The sequence below is a fragment of the Mustela erminea genome, chromosome 1, assembly GCF_009829155.1.
Source record: "Mustela erminea isolate mMusErm1 chromosome 1, mMusErm1.Pri, whole genome shotgun sequence".
Lineage (NCBI taxonomy): Eukaryota > Metazoa > Chordata > Mammalia > Carnivora > Mustelidae > Mustela > Mustela erminea.
The window spans coordinates 20,794,676-20,810,024 of NC_045614.1; the positions used below are offsets into that span (position 1 = coordinate 20,794,676).

Sequence of the window (15,349 nt, forward strand, 5' to 3'; positions counted from 1 at the left end):
GGTTGAATGTGGTCTTAGCTGTGGTCTTTGAGCTCTCATTTTAAACCATAGTTTACTACACAGGTGTCATACTTTTCCTTGTAAGAAATACCAGCAAAGCTACTAAAAGTTAGGCTTGCTTTTTCCATGAGAAACATGTGAATAGGTAAATATAGTACCCACAAATAAATATCAAAGAAATAAAAAGTTGATAAAAGATATAAATAGTTAATATGGAAAACCAAGGTTATCTGAAACTGTTAAAGCAATTTTAAAAAGTCATCACTTTCTTCTGTGGAATTAGCACAGTTTTTGGAAATACAAGTAAAACCCAAGGGTGATGAGGCTGTGGAGTCCCTGAAACTCTGGTGCTTTGATATAACTCCACGGAGCAGACACCATGCTGTGGTTTAAGCATGTCATCATCTCATTAGTAGTCACAATAACTTCGAAGTGTACTGTTGTTTTCTCTGCATCTTAAATGAAAATGGCACAGAGGCATCAAATTACTTGCCCAAGGACGCAGAGCTAGAAATTTGTAGGCCCCAGATATAAACCCTGCTGTCTGACCAAGGCCTGTACTTGACTTCTGTGCCCTGTTGCCACATGAGGAACAGGCCTTCTGATTTATCATCTCCCTTCACTCAGGTTTCTTGGTCCTGAGGAAATAAAATATATGAGATAAAGGTGAAGCAAGGAGGGGCACACTAGACTATATACCTTTATCTCTGTCTACTAGATACTAGTTACTGTGGTCTATTCTGGAGATGCAGCAAGTTTAGACAAAACAATTATGCATGCAAAGTCCAGGACTTTGGGGAAACTTTCTTATAATTAAAGAAGAAATGTGTGTCAGGGAGAGTGAGAAAGAATGATTATAATTGCTCATTAAAATGCAGCAACTCTGTGGATGAGGTATGTTGTCTGAGTGAGGTATGTTGTCTGATCTCAGATGAACTGGAGATCCCACAGCTGTAATGGACCCATCGCTCCATTCTGACTCATCAGCAGCATATTATTCCTGTGTGGCTAATTCTGGGCTGCAGAAATTTCAAGTGGCATTTCTTTTGAATTAAAGTGGGGGTTTCTGGAACTGTTCTCTTTCCCAGGGAGCTCATCCGCTGTTTGAAGTGGTACATGGACTGCTCAGCAGAACTGATTCGACAGGACCACATTCAGGAAGCCATGCGGGTAATGTACTGAGCTCACTGTACACAAAGGGCCCACCCTGCAGCTGTTTGTCAGTAATGGCAAGGGTTTATAGCATGCAGGACAAGTGTAGACATCCTAGGACACTGGCCTGCTTTTAGGAACACCTGGGACCACGTGAGTCCCTGTTCCTCACCTTGATTTTGCCCCAGAAGATCTTTATGCCTAATAATGTTATCTTAAGGCCAGAAGGATGGATGGTGAGCATGGAGCTCCTGGCCATCCTTCCTGTCTGGTTGTTGCCAACAGCATCCATCTCTGCTTCCAGTGGCCAAAGCATCATATCTCCTTCTAAACTAGTGTTGGTGACAGCAGTGATTAGAATTAAATAAGTCAAGCAGAGAGAGTCAGTTATCATATGGTTTCACTTATTTGCGGAGCATAAGAAATAACATGGAGGACATGGGGAGTTAGAGAGGAGAAGGGAGTTGAGGGAAATTGGAAGGGGAGGTGAACCATGAGAGACTATGGACTCTGAAAAACAACCTGAGGGTTTTGAAGGAGTGGGGGGTGGGAGGTTGGGGGAGCCAGGTGGTGGGTATTAAGGAGGGCACGCATTGCATGGAGCACTGGGTGTGGTGCAAAAACAATGAATACTGTTACGCTGAAAAGAAATTGAAAAATAAATAAATAAATAATTTTCTAAAAAGAATTAAGATCTTCCAACACTTTCCCTTGTTCAGTGGTTACTACACATTGTGTTCTTTTAGAACTGTTTTAAGTGGAAAGAGCTGAGTATAAATGCACTATATATGGATATATTGAGAAGAAGATAATCTTAAAACCTTGACCTTTGGAGGAACCCAGGGTCCTCCATGGCAGCACCCCTGCATGGACAGGTTCCACAATAAGGCAGCCTTTTGCATTTCTAGGCAGCTCCAGTTTTCGGGGAACCATCCTCATTGTGAGTTAACTTCACTTCTGGTAACTTCTTTTCATGGTACTGCTTCTACCATAGAGAATCATCTATGAGAGTGTTGATCCCTCTTTTGCTCGACAGTTCTCCAGATAGCTATTTAAAGAAAGCTGCCATATCCTCTGGAACTCACAAGTCCAAGCTTTCTCCCTTTCCACCCCTACGTTTTCGTGTTCTTGAGTTACTTTTTTTAAAAATTGTTCTTAAGCATGTCTTTCCTACCCTTTCCAGTTAGCAATAAAAGAAGAATGGCAACAAAGTTGTTCTGCTTTTTCTCTGTCCCCTTTTAATTTCACATCATCTGCTGCGAGTACTACTGGGCCTGTGCTTTTGCTGTTCTTGTCCACAGGGTAACAGGTGAGACAGTTGTTTTCCCAAGTATCATCAGACTGAAGGCAAAATCAAATCACAAGATTGTGTTCCCCTGCTTCTTCTATGTACATTCTGTAAAAATCAAAGCCCACAGTTGTTATTTCTGTGCTCCTTCATATAATACATATCAACAAAGCAGTCAGCATCTATTGTGGGTGCTAGGATACAAAGACGAGTCGAGTAAGACAGGCCTCTCCTCTTGAAGAAAACTTCCCCAATGAAGCACGCAGGAGCACAGGTGTAGAGTAGGATTCTGAGTGTGATGTGAGGGCAGGGCCTAGATTCTGTTCGTCTCTTAACCCAGTACCTGTTAGGTGTCTCATATGATATTTGAGAAGATAAAAGTTGAGTTAAATTCAAAGGATTCTCTTTGAGTCTCAAAATGAATTGCTCAGGATACTGGAGAAGCCATCACAGAAGAAGTTGTTTTCTCCTAAGAATCATTCATTCAGTCAGTCACTTGATGTTGCTTCATAGCTGCCATGGGTCCAACACTGTAGGAGCCACTGGGGACTCAGCAGGGGCCTAAGCAGAAAAGGCTAGGCCTTTACAACACTTCCATACAAGTTCTTTGGAAAGACAGGCAAACATATAACACGAATAAATATACAAAGTCAGTGGAAAAAAAAAAAAAAACTTTGATGAATACTATGAAGGAAATCAACAGGATCATGGGATAGACTGGCTGGAGAGGAAGTTTTACTTCAGATAAAGATTTTAGGGAAAACCTCTCTGATGAGGTGACCTCTGAGCTGAAATTAATGTTCAGAGCTGAGGGATAAGTACTCCAGACAGAGGAAACAGCATGTTTAAAAGCCTCATGGCAGGGGGAAGGGTGCCCGGGTGGCTCAGCCAGTTAAACTTCCAACTCTTGATTTCAGCTCGGGTCATGACCTCAGGGTTATGAGATTGAGTCCCACATCAGGCTCTGCAATAGGCATCGCACCTGCTTAAGATTCTCTCTCCATCCGCCCTTCCCCTCCCTCTCTCTCCCTCTTTAAAAAAAAAAAAAAATTTCTAGGAAGCTTGAGTTTTCAAGCAACCAAAATAGTGGCTGATGTGACCAAAGCAGGGGATTTCAACTGTTGAATTGGATGGGAGATGACAGAAAGGAAGAACTGAGGCTCTGAGGCTGTGGCTAGATCAGCTGGGTTGGTTACTTTGGGAGATGTACTTCAGGAAGATCAGGTTTGGGTGGAGAGAAGCAAGAGGTCCCTTTGAGGGAGCACTTTTCTGAGGTACTCTTATACTTATTCTCATCATTTCAGGCTTATTTGCTTGATATCTCATAATAATGCATTCAGTACTAAGGTTTTGTCAGGTCATTTCCCCATCTTCATCAAATTTTATTTGATAAGTCCTCTTGACCACTATCCAATCTTCTTTTTATCCTTCACAGGATACACATGGTCCTGGCCTGGCAGCTCTCATTCTGGTGTGATAAGGTGTGGACCAGGAAACCCCCCCTTCTTCTTTATTACTCTTAATTCGATACATCTTATACATCCTATATCCCATCTCTTCCTTTCACTTTTGAAGTCATGGCCTTTCAAAGAAAGTTTGACCACTAAGGAAGATGAAAATAAAGAGTCCTTTGTTTTCTTACTTGGTTATTTTATTTGTTCCCTTGTGAATGGCCTGTAGAAGGTATCTTTGGTGGGTTTGAGGATGGCATTTGGCAAGGTATCCTAAAAAGATAGCACACTTTTCGCTACCTCAGGTCCCCCCAAGGAACCATGAAGAGGAAAGAGCAGGCACGATGGATCTTCTTAGTGATAGAAAGGTTGTAATAACTTGTAGGATCTCTGCCTTTCAAGTTTATGAACTTAAGTAGAACTGGACAGAGCAGATGCTTCACCCACAGTTATGTTTTCCATTGTCTCTGCACAGTGTTGGGAGGACCCTTGAATTTTGAACAAATTTCATAGGCTCCACCACTCATGACCAGGAAGTGCAAGCAATTTTGCTATCTGCTTCTGCCTTTCACTGTGAAAGTAGTAGATGTTTCAAGCCATTCAGTACATCTCTCCTGTTAGCTGTATCAAACTGAAAAAAAAACTGGTCATGAGGAAAACATTTTCCTTTTTAAAATTAGAGTACGTAATGCAGATTTCAGACCAGGCATTAAAAGGCTATTAGAACAGAGGCTGTAACATTTATGCTGATGAAGGCACACACTGTGATTTTTTTCTACTGGTGCAAACCTTGAAAGATGCATTTTTCCGACCTAGCCATTCTACAATGCCAACTGAATTCTATATGGGCCACAAAACAAATCTTCTGATACATGCATATGTCATGAAAGGTAGCTTGAGAATTATTTCCTATTATAAATTTCAAGTAGCTGAACTCCATTTGTTTTATCCTTGGATAAGTTTCTTCCCAGTGTCTCTGCCTTTCCAGTGTCTGGGAAATCTGTGGCATTTCTTTGATTGGAAAGCATAGGCTTGGATTTTCAGTCTGTTCTTTTAAAAGATAATTACTGTGCTCATAAGCATGGGCCAAGCAGCAGGAACTCCTCAGAATTAGATTCTGCTCCTAAAACATGTTATGGGAGCTTGATCTCCTACATTCATCAAAAATTATGTATGGAAGGTGCCATGTATTGAAGAAGATGAAGAGTGAATGTGTCAGGTCCCCTCAGGCTGTGCTACTTGGGGCAAGTTTTCTCCAGACTTGACCCCAGCAAGAAGGCTGGCACCATGTCAGGGCCTAGCTGTATCTCAAAGGTGCAGAAGATTCCTTAAGGACTTTCCCTTCATGGAACAAATGTAAAAGAAGCTACATCATTGCTTTTGAAACCTCTTATTTCCAGACTTGAAAAAACAAATGCAAAGATATTAAATTTTCTTTTGATCCTGTATATGCTTGAATTCAGCTACTCCCATAACAGTCTATGGTTCCTCATTTCCAGAATCACAAAAACAGTGGTGAATTAATTAGGTGATTGTCTCAGTAAGAAGACAGCTGCTGCTCAGTGACCATTTGGACTTTGAGAAAAACTTAAAAAAAAAAAAAAAAAGTGCTTGTCTCCACGGTTGAAATTTGCCCATCACCTGATTTTGGTAGAATTTACGGTTACATAGCCCTTTATTCCCTGCTGTGTGAGTTGTTGACCATCTTCAACACCTCTCTATCCCTTTTGCTCCCACACCTCCAGGCCTTGGAGTACCTTTTCAAGTTTATTGTGCAATCCAGGATCCTGTATTCCCGAGCCACCTGCGGGATGGAAGAGGAACAGTTCCGGTCCAGCATCCAAGAACTTTTCCAGTCCATCCGGTTTGTGCTCAGTCTGGACAGCAGAAACTCAGAAACACTCCTTTTCACTCAGGTCTGTGAGCCGCAGGGAAGTTTTGCTGCTGGATTCTTGTCTGCCTTAGCAGGTGGTTTCTTTGTCCTCTGGCTTCTGGAGTTGAAGAAGCCCTGCCAAACTCCTGTGTGCTGGGGGAGGGGTGATTTGCAAGGAAATAACTAATGGAACACAATGCTACTCTTACTTCAAAGCCAGCTCTGCCCCAACTGCCAAATATAAAACAGCCCAGTGGCTTTATGGTGAAGAAGCACAACTTTATTCTCAGAAGCCCTCTTTAGGCCAAATTTATTTAGCTAAACCATATTATTTGTCATTTATGAGCATCTTATTTAAAGGGGATATTCAGAATGTATAGAGAATTTTGTTTCCCAGTTACTGTGTTAATTTTTAAAAAACCTTAAAAAATAAGCCTTAGATGAATACTTATCCATTCCAGAAGTTAAGAATAAAATGGGCAGAAACAACTAGAAATCTTTGGTTAATAATTAAGATCAGATTCTATTAGAAATATCAATGTGGGAAGGAAATTTGTTTCTTTATATTAAAAATGTCCAGTCAGTTAATCTGTTACCTTTTCCAGATAGCCTTACCCTAGAAAGGATCAAGGATATTGTTTATTACCACAGTCACAAGGGGGTTATTCTCTCTTACATATAAATGTCAGAATTTTCTCTAATAGATGTATTTCTTTGATTTTTTTTGAAGCCAGTTATTACTCAAAAGATCACTCTCCCATCCATTCATTCAGTTGCTGCCAGAACTGTCATGAGTACAAATGTGTGTTTAAATATCTCCTTTAAAATTAGGATATTCCATTTTTTTCTTTTCCACATGACCCTATGATGCCCTTGATGCCAACTGGCTTTAAGCCCCTTGGTCCAGAGAACAGGTGAACAACTGTGAGCTAGACTTTGTAAAAGAGGGAATTCCTCAAGGTTTCCAAGTGTCTCTATTTTTAAAAAGGGTCATTCCATGGTCTCCATTCTGAAGTACCCCCACACAGCTCATCTTCCTCCTCCCATCTCTCCTCCTGCCCATCTGTTCCTGCCAACAAAGGCCCAGGACACCTACTCTTCCCCTCAGTATACAGAGATGAAGGGGCTCAGAGATAGCTAGCAGAACAAGGCAGATATGCTTTCTGAGAACTTGGCAATGCCTTGTACTCAGTGGCATGTTCCTGTCACATCAGGAGAGCTCAGATCTAGTCAGGAGCAGACCTGCTTCTTTGGCGTCAGGCTCATGTTTTACGATTTTCAGATCTCTCAGCAAGTCCATGGTTCAGTCAGATTTTATGTCTTTGCTTCTGACCACTAGGAGATGTTCAGGTGCAGTTGTCCTTCTGTCCTGGTGCATAAGTGTAGGAAATCTCAACATTTACGAGAATATTTACTCTTTGATGTGTATTATGAAAGACCTGCTTTTTCCCCTTTGTCTTTTATTTTTTTTTTTTTTTTAAAGATTTTATTTATTTATTTGACAGAGAGAGATCACAAGTAGGTAGAGAGGCAGGCAGAGAGAGAGGAAGGGAAGCAGGCTCCCTGCTGAGCAGAGAGCCCGATGCGGGACTCGATCCCAGGACCCTGAGATCATGACCTGAGCCGAAGGCAGCGGCTTAACCCACTGAGCCACCCAGGCACCCACCCCCTTTGTCTTTTATATCTAACTGCTTATGATTATATGTTCTTTTGCTGTTCTAATTTCTGCACCAAAAAAATCTCCTTGATATTCCAGGGAGTTATAAATCTGTAGACAGAATTCATCCAAGTTCTGTCCTTGGGCCTGGCAGACTGCAGTATGACTGCCCGGCCCTGAACACAGACTGCAGTATGATAACAGATCTGTTTCCCGTGGCATAAATTTTTACTCGCTCTAGGCCAGTGTCTACTGCCTAATGAAGCAGTCGAGGAAAATAGTCCACACTTCCCCCACCCCCTTTTCACTACATGCCACATGGGAGGAATGCACTCTCACCTTCTTGTCTCACAGTGACACTCCATTTCCCTGTGTGAATTCTGGGTTAATTGTGTAAGAGGACTGAGAGGGAGGAAAGCCGCCTTCATGTTGCTACCAGGTAGACCCAAGAAAAGGAGGACCAGTATTTCTCGAAGACCAATGATGTGCTGGCCACTCTGCTGGAAATAAACTTCATGCATCTAATTTTTTTCATACCAATACCAGGAGACAAGTGATAACATCATCCTCATTTTATAGATGAGAAAACAGAGTATTTGGCAGTAACTCGCTGAAGGTTATATGACAGACAATTAGTAAAGCTGAGAGGTGTACTCATGTTTGTCTAATTCCACAGCCCATTCTCTTTCTCCTATACTACCCCATCTCTGAAAGGCTCTGGAACTGTTATAAGATTGTCCTGAAGAAACCACTTCATGGGTCTACCAGAGCTGAGATCCATGAAGAGAAGTCTCCAAACACACACTTCCACCAGTTGCTGAATTCTCTGCCAATGTAACCACCGGTTCTCGAGAGCCCCTAGCTGACTAAACCCACACCTTCTCCATCCTTGTGGATTTACACTTGACACTGCCAAGCATCACAGAAGGACACGATTTACAAAGTCTTCAGATTTCATGGTTTCAAATAAATGTCTCTATCTTGGGAAAATGGTCCCGTTCTCAGAGCTTGATTGCTGGCTACAGAGCTATGAGCGGAGCTCAGCTCATGCTGCTTGGTGGTGCTTAGTTCTCTCCGCTATATTTGATTCGAGCAGTCCCTGGCTTGAATTTGAGACCAAAATTAGAATGTTGAGAGTTTGATCATAGAGACAGACAAAAAATCTAAATCCATTTTATGAGCAAAACAGCTACGGCTATTAAGCCATATTGAGCTGATTTCTTTTTTTTTTTTTATTCCCTTCTCTTGCCAGCAAATATATTGGCAAGTTATGAAAGCTTCAAGTGGCCTGGGCCCCAGCAAATATTCTTGTTTTAGTTTCCTTTTTGCTACTCTGTTCCATGCCCCAGGAGTGCAACAATGATGAGTGGAGTCAAAGGCCCAGGAGGAACCCCTATGAGGCTGGGGTGCTGCAGTGACTATTCAGCGTCTTGACTCCACATGATTGTCTGAGCATGTGAGATAGACACCTAACTGCACCCTAACCACGGGCTCACTTGCTTCTGCAGGCTGCACTCCTTAATTCCTTCCCAACTATCTTTGACGAGCTGCTGCAAATGTTCACCGTGCAGGAGGTGGCAGAGTTTGTAAGAGGGACTCTGGGGAGCATGCCCAGTACAGTGCACATTGGGCAGTCAATGGATGTGGTGAAGCTCCAGTCGATCGCCAGGACTGTGGATAGCCGCCTGTTTTCTTTCTCAGGTAAATCAAATTGGGATGAGAGTCAAACTCACCTTTCTTCTTTTCCGGGATAATTATCAAGTGGTAATCAAAGGATCCATTTAACAGTGCTCAGGCAAGAAGCCTGTAGCCCTAAAAATGCAGAGGGTTTGGGAAACTATGTTAGATAATGCAGCCAAGATGGAGGCCTACTGCCTCACTCATGATTCCTCCCTAGGAACCCACAGCCTGGGCCATGCCCGTGCGGTGGCCTGCAGAGCAACTTGCAGGCCCACAAGTCTAACCAGCGGCCAAGAGCAGGGCCTGCCACACCCCCAGCAGGATGGGAAAGCAGAGGGAAAGGAGAGGGAACACAAGAGAAGGGTGTAGCCCAAGATGATAAGTATAAGTCAAGGAAATAAGAGAGACCCTGAAAGGGGGTCCCGAAGACCCACTGTGTTTACTTTGTTCCTTGTCACACCAGTCAGATAGACTCCTTGCCTATCTCTGAAAGAGCCTCTAAGCATCAGTTAAGAGATGGACCATGAGCCCCCTACTCCCCAAGAGGTCAGGACAGCCTAGCAAATAATGAGCAGCCCAAACTACCTTTTTGGAAGAACTCTGTATTCATACCTGAAACCATATTCAGCATGATCAGCCTGGCAGGGGTGCCAGATACTCAATGGCCAAATGTTAAGATCAGTATGAGCCGTATCCTTTAAATGGAATGTCATAATCATAGAATAAATTTCTAGGTCACAGAAATAAATCTGAAATGCTAACAAAACAATTATTAGAATTTTTATAATTAGAATTTTGGGTAGTAAAATTTTTTGTTCGACATTTAAAGTATAAGAATGATCTCTCAACCAAGTACTACACACAATTGCAATGCTGAATAAATGTCCCCTTTAACTTAACTCTACCAGTGTAGGTTATGATTCATGGCAAAGCCACCACCAAGAAAGTCAGCTTTTCTCTACCAGTAAGTCTTTATAGTAAACACTTCTCTCTTCACCAGTTCCTGGGCTGGAGAATTTTATCCCAGGTTTGGATGCATTGGCACTGAGGCTACTGCGTATGTGCAGGCTTTGTGCACTGCTTAAAGAAGATGCTTTCAAATATATGGGGAGGGGGACAGCAGACTTCCCTCACTGACACCCTTTATTTCCGATGTTTTTGTATGTACCTGCTGCTTCCCATAATCACTTAAGAAAAACTGGGGGGTTTTTTTTATCTTTTTTTAAAAGATTTTATTTATTTATTTGACAGAGAGAGAGATCACAAGTAGGGAGAGGCAAGCAGAGAGAGAGGGGGAAGCAGAATCCCCGCCAAGCAGAGAGCCCAATGGGGAACTTGATCCCAGGACCCTGAGATCATGACCTGAGCTGAAGGCAAAGGCTTAACCCACTGAGCCACCCAGGCGCCCCAGAAAAACTGTTCTTAAACTTTATGTGGCAGTGGAGCTATGTAGCTGGGTTTTGAGAAGACAAGCCTCCACCCGATTTTCATTTGTATCTCTGCTTCATTGAATGCTTGAGTTGTAGCAGCTCCCTTGAAGTGAAATTTTTTACCAACGGTGTCTTTTAAGCAACACTTACATTCTCAGAGCACATCAGTCTTGTCTTTTCTTTATCAGGTTCCAGTAACAAACTACTATTTTCTCTGCAGTAGTTATTTTATATATTTACATTATAAATACTGCTCTGTTGGTATTTTGGTCTGCCGATTGTATTATGAACTTCTCTTTTGTCCAAGCATAGAACAGCTGTCATTCCATTTTCTTTAAATACATTCTAGATATTTGACAAGACAGCCCCCAAATCTCTTATAAGTCATGTAATTTGTCTTTGGCTGAAAAAATAATTATTTCCCTTCTGAATTTCATCTGGAACACTTGACTATGGTCAAATAAATCCAAAGTGCCCTGGCTTGTTTGTGCTACTGGTAATCTGACTACATCATGCTGGCCAGGTAGGAGGGTACCTGCAGAGTCACACAGTCACTGACCACATAGGAGCACAGAGCACCAAAAACGTGTTCACACCTGTAGTTCACTTTGTCTTCTCATCACACCTGTGAAGGAAATGCAGAAAGACCATTAGCATCTCATGGTACAGATGGGGAAAAGCAAGCCCATAGGAGGAATCAACTTACCTATGGGCCCTTCGGGTGAGTTAATTAAGGAATTTGAACCTGGATTCAGCCTTTCTGACTGAGTTCTAAACAAAGACATCAGTCATCTCCTGATGACTTTGAACAACAAAATGTTGTTCAGGTAACATTGAGGAGAAAAGTTAGGACTGGCAAGAAGGATTAGCTACTTATCAAAGGTTTGTGACAAGACAAAGTCCTGCTGTGTTGCCTTCACTGCTGCGGACAGGCCAAGCCTGTCCCCTAAGCCTGAGGGGAAAAGGAGGTAGGCCTGATGGCTGCCACCAAGTAAACGCTCGTGCCAGGTCCCTGGCCAGAGCATCATAAAGAGTGGCCAGTTATAATCCACATCAAGTCTACAGGTTCAGTCAGAGTAGTTCATAGAACTAGGTGTGTCATTTAAATGGGATTTTCACTGGAAGCTATGCTTTTAATTTGGAATCTAGTCATTAAAGACATTTCATTTGGAATTAATGCCCTAAAGTTCATCCTGCACAAAATGCCATAGATACTAGGCTTAAAATAAGAAAGAAGGAAAGAGAGATGGAAGGATAATGCTGTGGGAAGTCTTATAATGTCTAGGAAGTGGGCTTTTCGGCCTTCCCCCATAAGGGAAGGAAATGACCTCCAGCTAGGCACCAGGTTTGGCACCGGGTTCAGCCCCTCTTGCTTTGAGACCAGGGAAGTCCCACAGTGCCACTGGCTTCCGGAGTAGCTCGTACTCCTCTGAAGGGCTTCTTCACCTTTGTGTTTTCTCCCTCAGAGTCCCGCCGCATCCTGCTTCCTGTGGTTCTCCATCATATTCACCTCCACCTGAGGCAGCAGAAAGAGCTGCTCATCTGCTCAGGGATTCTTGGCAGCATCTTCTCCATCGTCAAGACCAGCTCTCTGGTAGTGGCCCCACGCCCGCTTCAACCCGCCTCAGCTCTGCCCTTCTTGTATTGCTTTAGCCAGAGGCAGGCCAACAAAGATCACTTTGTACATTTCTCAGTCACAGAAGCTTTCATCAGTGACAGGAAGGTGCCCAAGTGAATGGAGGCCTGTGTATGCCCAGCAGGCTTCTCCACATAACACAGTTTTGCTATTTTAAAAAGTTGTGCTCCCATAAATCCATCTAGAATTGTACTTATCTCTAACACCAGAAAGCCCAATCCGGTGCCATGTTCTATTTCTATCAAAAGGTATTAATCCTGTGTTCTTGGGAGTGTTCTGAGGATACTCAGGCACGAGCACAGGGAGGCAGGCCCAGGCTGCGAGGCAGCTTGCTCATTCAGACTTTTCTGTCAGCTCCCTGGCAGCTTGATTCCACCCATATGGCATTCCTATACCATGCCAGATGAGGTCAGGATGTACGAGAGATAATTGTTGCCCACAAGAGCTCTGAGCCTCATGGGATGGGAGAATCATACTTTAAAGATGAGGTTTCAACTAGTAATGCTTTTGCCTACTTTCTTTCCTCTTTACTTTTTCTTTTAAAAAGGGATCTGTTGGCGGTGGGGGGCAGGGAGTGGGGAGGAAGGAAAGACACGTAACTGGCATGGATAAGGGTAGGAATTTATTTTAATGATATTTATTTTATATAATAGAAGAAATGCATATTAGGGAAAATATATAAACTATAGGAAAGTGTAAAGAAAGAGATCAAGAATGAGTTTTTTATTATAATATCTTATTAAATTGAGATCAAATTTCTGGAGAATAAAATTTCAGCCACATTTAAAATGAAGGCCAGTAGCCAGGTGATAAGTATGTATGAGGTTAGGCTATCTATGTAGAGCAGGAGAGGTCCTGGAAAAAAAAAATATGGTTGGTTTGAGCAGGATGTAGGGACCCAATAGGGTGCTCTGGTGTCCAGACTTAAAGTACCATCTGGCAACAAGGGCCTCAGTTGGCAGAGTGCTTGTGGTGGTTGTAGTGACCCTGTTGTTTTCTCTTGGCTCCAGGCAAGTCTTGGCAGCTCTCTTCCCACCAGGCCTCAGAGAGGCAACACTAGACACATAAGGTCTATTAGGAACCCAAGGTCAGACTTGAGGTGGGAGGCTTATTGCTAAAGGAAGGAGAGAAATTAAAGAGGAAAATGAAGGGAAGGAGAAGAATGGAAACAGATTAAAAACCTGAAGGTCTGGTTGTTTTTGTGGAGCTAGAGAGTTGGGTGCAATTAGTTGCTTACAACTAGTCAGAGAGACATCCTAGGTAAGAGTGTTACAATCACTTCAGCAGATGAAAAGGAGGACTTTGGCCCCAGGAGCTGCTCAGATTTTTCATGTGGAATGGGGCGCAGTATGTTGACCTTGAATGTATGGGTTGGGGGTGGAACTTAAGCTCCATGAGAGTAGAGTAGAGATACTATCTTTCTTGTTCACCTCTGTATACTCAGGTTCACAAACAGCGACTGGCACATGGCAAAGGCTTAATGAGTAACGAATTGGTGGATGGATGGACAGATGGACATTTATACCAATAATAATATAAAGAGGCTAGAGAAGGGGTAATGAGACTCTCTGTGAGATAAATCAGGCTACAAGATTTGAGATTCAGGGTGAGAGGTCTGTAAAAGGATAGCACAGACTTCCTAGATTCACAGTGTGGTGGCTGAAAACAGAGCTGAGTGAGGAGGTAGACCCTGTTGTTTTTGTGAGGCTACCCCAGATAGACATTTGAGACCAGAGTCCTGCAGGTGGACCAGGGACCATGGGCAAGAATGCTTGAGGAGCTGAAAGTGAGACGCAGCCATGCTGAGCAACAGCTGGGCCAGCAAAGCTTGACCTCACCTAAGGAGAAAGCCCTGAGGAGAGAACCATCCTCTTAAAGACTGAGATACTGGTTTGAGCATTAGCCATTGTGCCTCAGCGATAGTAAACATGCTACCACCACACCCTGTGGCGTGAATACTTTCCCATTTTCTCAGAGTGTTCGTCAGCAGCATTGTGCTTTCTCCTGACTTTTCTAGGGAAACCAAAGAAAACATGTAACTCAGGACCCTCGCTTCTGCCCTGTACATTGTATTGAATCTACCTGAGGTTAGAACCATGGGTGTTAGGTGGTGCTGGGTTAGGCGAAGGCCCCAGCCACCACATACCAGGACAACAGAGGCAGGTCTGTACCCCCCTCCCCTCAGAGCCCTTGTCTCAGGTTCCCTGACACTGCATGCCAGTGAGACCGGAGCTCAGTGTTAAGAAGCCAGTGAGAAGACCACTCCTGACGCCACTGGCTTAGTAAGTGCTGCCAGGGGCGTGACAGCCTGGCCTGGTGCTAACGGTGTGCTCTCTTGCTGCTCGATCTAGGAGGCAGATGTCATGGAGGAGGTAGAAATGATGGTGGAGAGCCTCTTGGATGTGCTCTTGCAGACTCTGCTCACCATCATGAGCAAATCGCATGCTCAGGAGGCGGTAAGAGGGCAGCGGTGCCCGCAGTGCACAGCCGAGATCACTGTTAGTAACTAACATTCAGGTTTTCTTGCTTTGTTGTCTAACCTGGGGCTCCTCCACACCAACCCCCACCTCCTCATCTCACCACGCTCATCTCCACCAGCCTTCCTGCATGGTTGTCGGCATGCTGCTCCCTTCCCCTCTCCCACCTGCTTCTCATGGCCACTCAGAAAGCTCTAGGTTCCTAGTCCCTGAAGTCTACCCTAGGGCAGCTGCAGGGAATGCTTTGTCTCCTCTTTTCCTGCACACTGTCTCTGTTGGCCACTGCCTTTATGCCAATTCATTTTCCATTATGTAGAATGAAGCAGAGACATAGTAAGAGATTGAAGGTGAAAAAATGGACTTTTCCTTCAAGGAGCAGGCTCTCCTAAATGATGTGCTGCCCAACAGAATAATTTTCTTATAATTTGATGGGGTCTACAGATTAGGTGTTTTTGTCCACAGTGTTTATCTCCAAATGTCTAGCATCAGGAAAACTGTGGTGAGGTAGACTTGCACTGGCATTACTGGACAATTAGAAGAGAAACAGCCCGGGGAAGCCTCTCAGGAGGGGCAGAGAGACAGCCGCCACTCCTCTCCCCGGAGTGGACTTGCTAACCCGGATGCTAGAACTCAATAAGCAGATTGCATGGAATCTTCCAGTTGGCAGATGGGAGGCTGCAGTGACTTCTTTGAAGTAAATCCTAT

The 15,349-nt window shown here is 43.6% G+C and overlaps 1 protein-coding gene across 6 annotated transcripts in view; it reads left to right on the forward strand.

The window, feature by feature from the left end:
• DOCK3 (dedicator of cytokinesis 3) overlaps positions 1–15,349 on the forward strand; it is a 562,865-nt gene that overhangs the window by 479,030 nt on the left and 68,486 nt on the right. For 5 of the 6 annotated variants that reach the window (XM_032320930.1, XM_032320975.1, XM_032320941.1 and 2 more), the window contains exons 22-26: positions 1,089–1,170; positions 5,637–5,807; positions 8,930–9,122; positions 11,998–12,125; positions 14,519–14,665. In XM_032320930.1, the coding sequence (XP_032176821.1) occupies positions 1,089–1,170; positions 5,637–5,807; positions 8,930–9,122; positions 11,998–12,125; positions 14,519–14,665 (721 nt within the window). The remainder of the gene's footprint in view (positions 1–1,088; positions 1,171–5,636; positions 5,808–8,929; positions 9,123–11,997; positions 12,126–14,518; positions 14,666–15,349) is intronic. The other variant, XM_032320951.1, reaches the window with a different exon arrangement.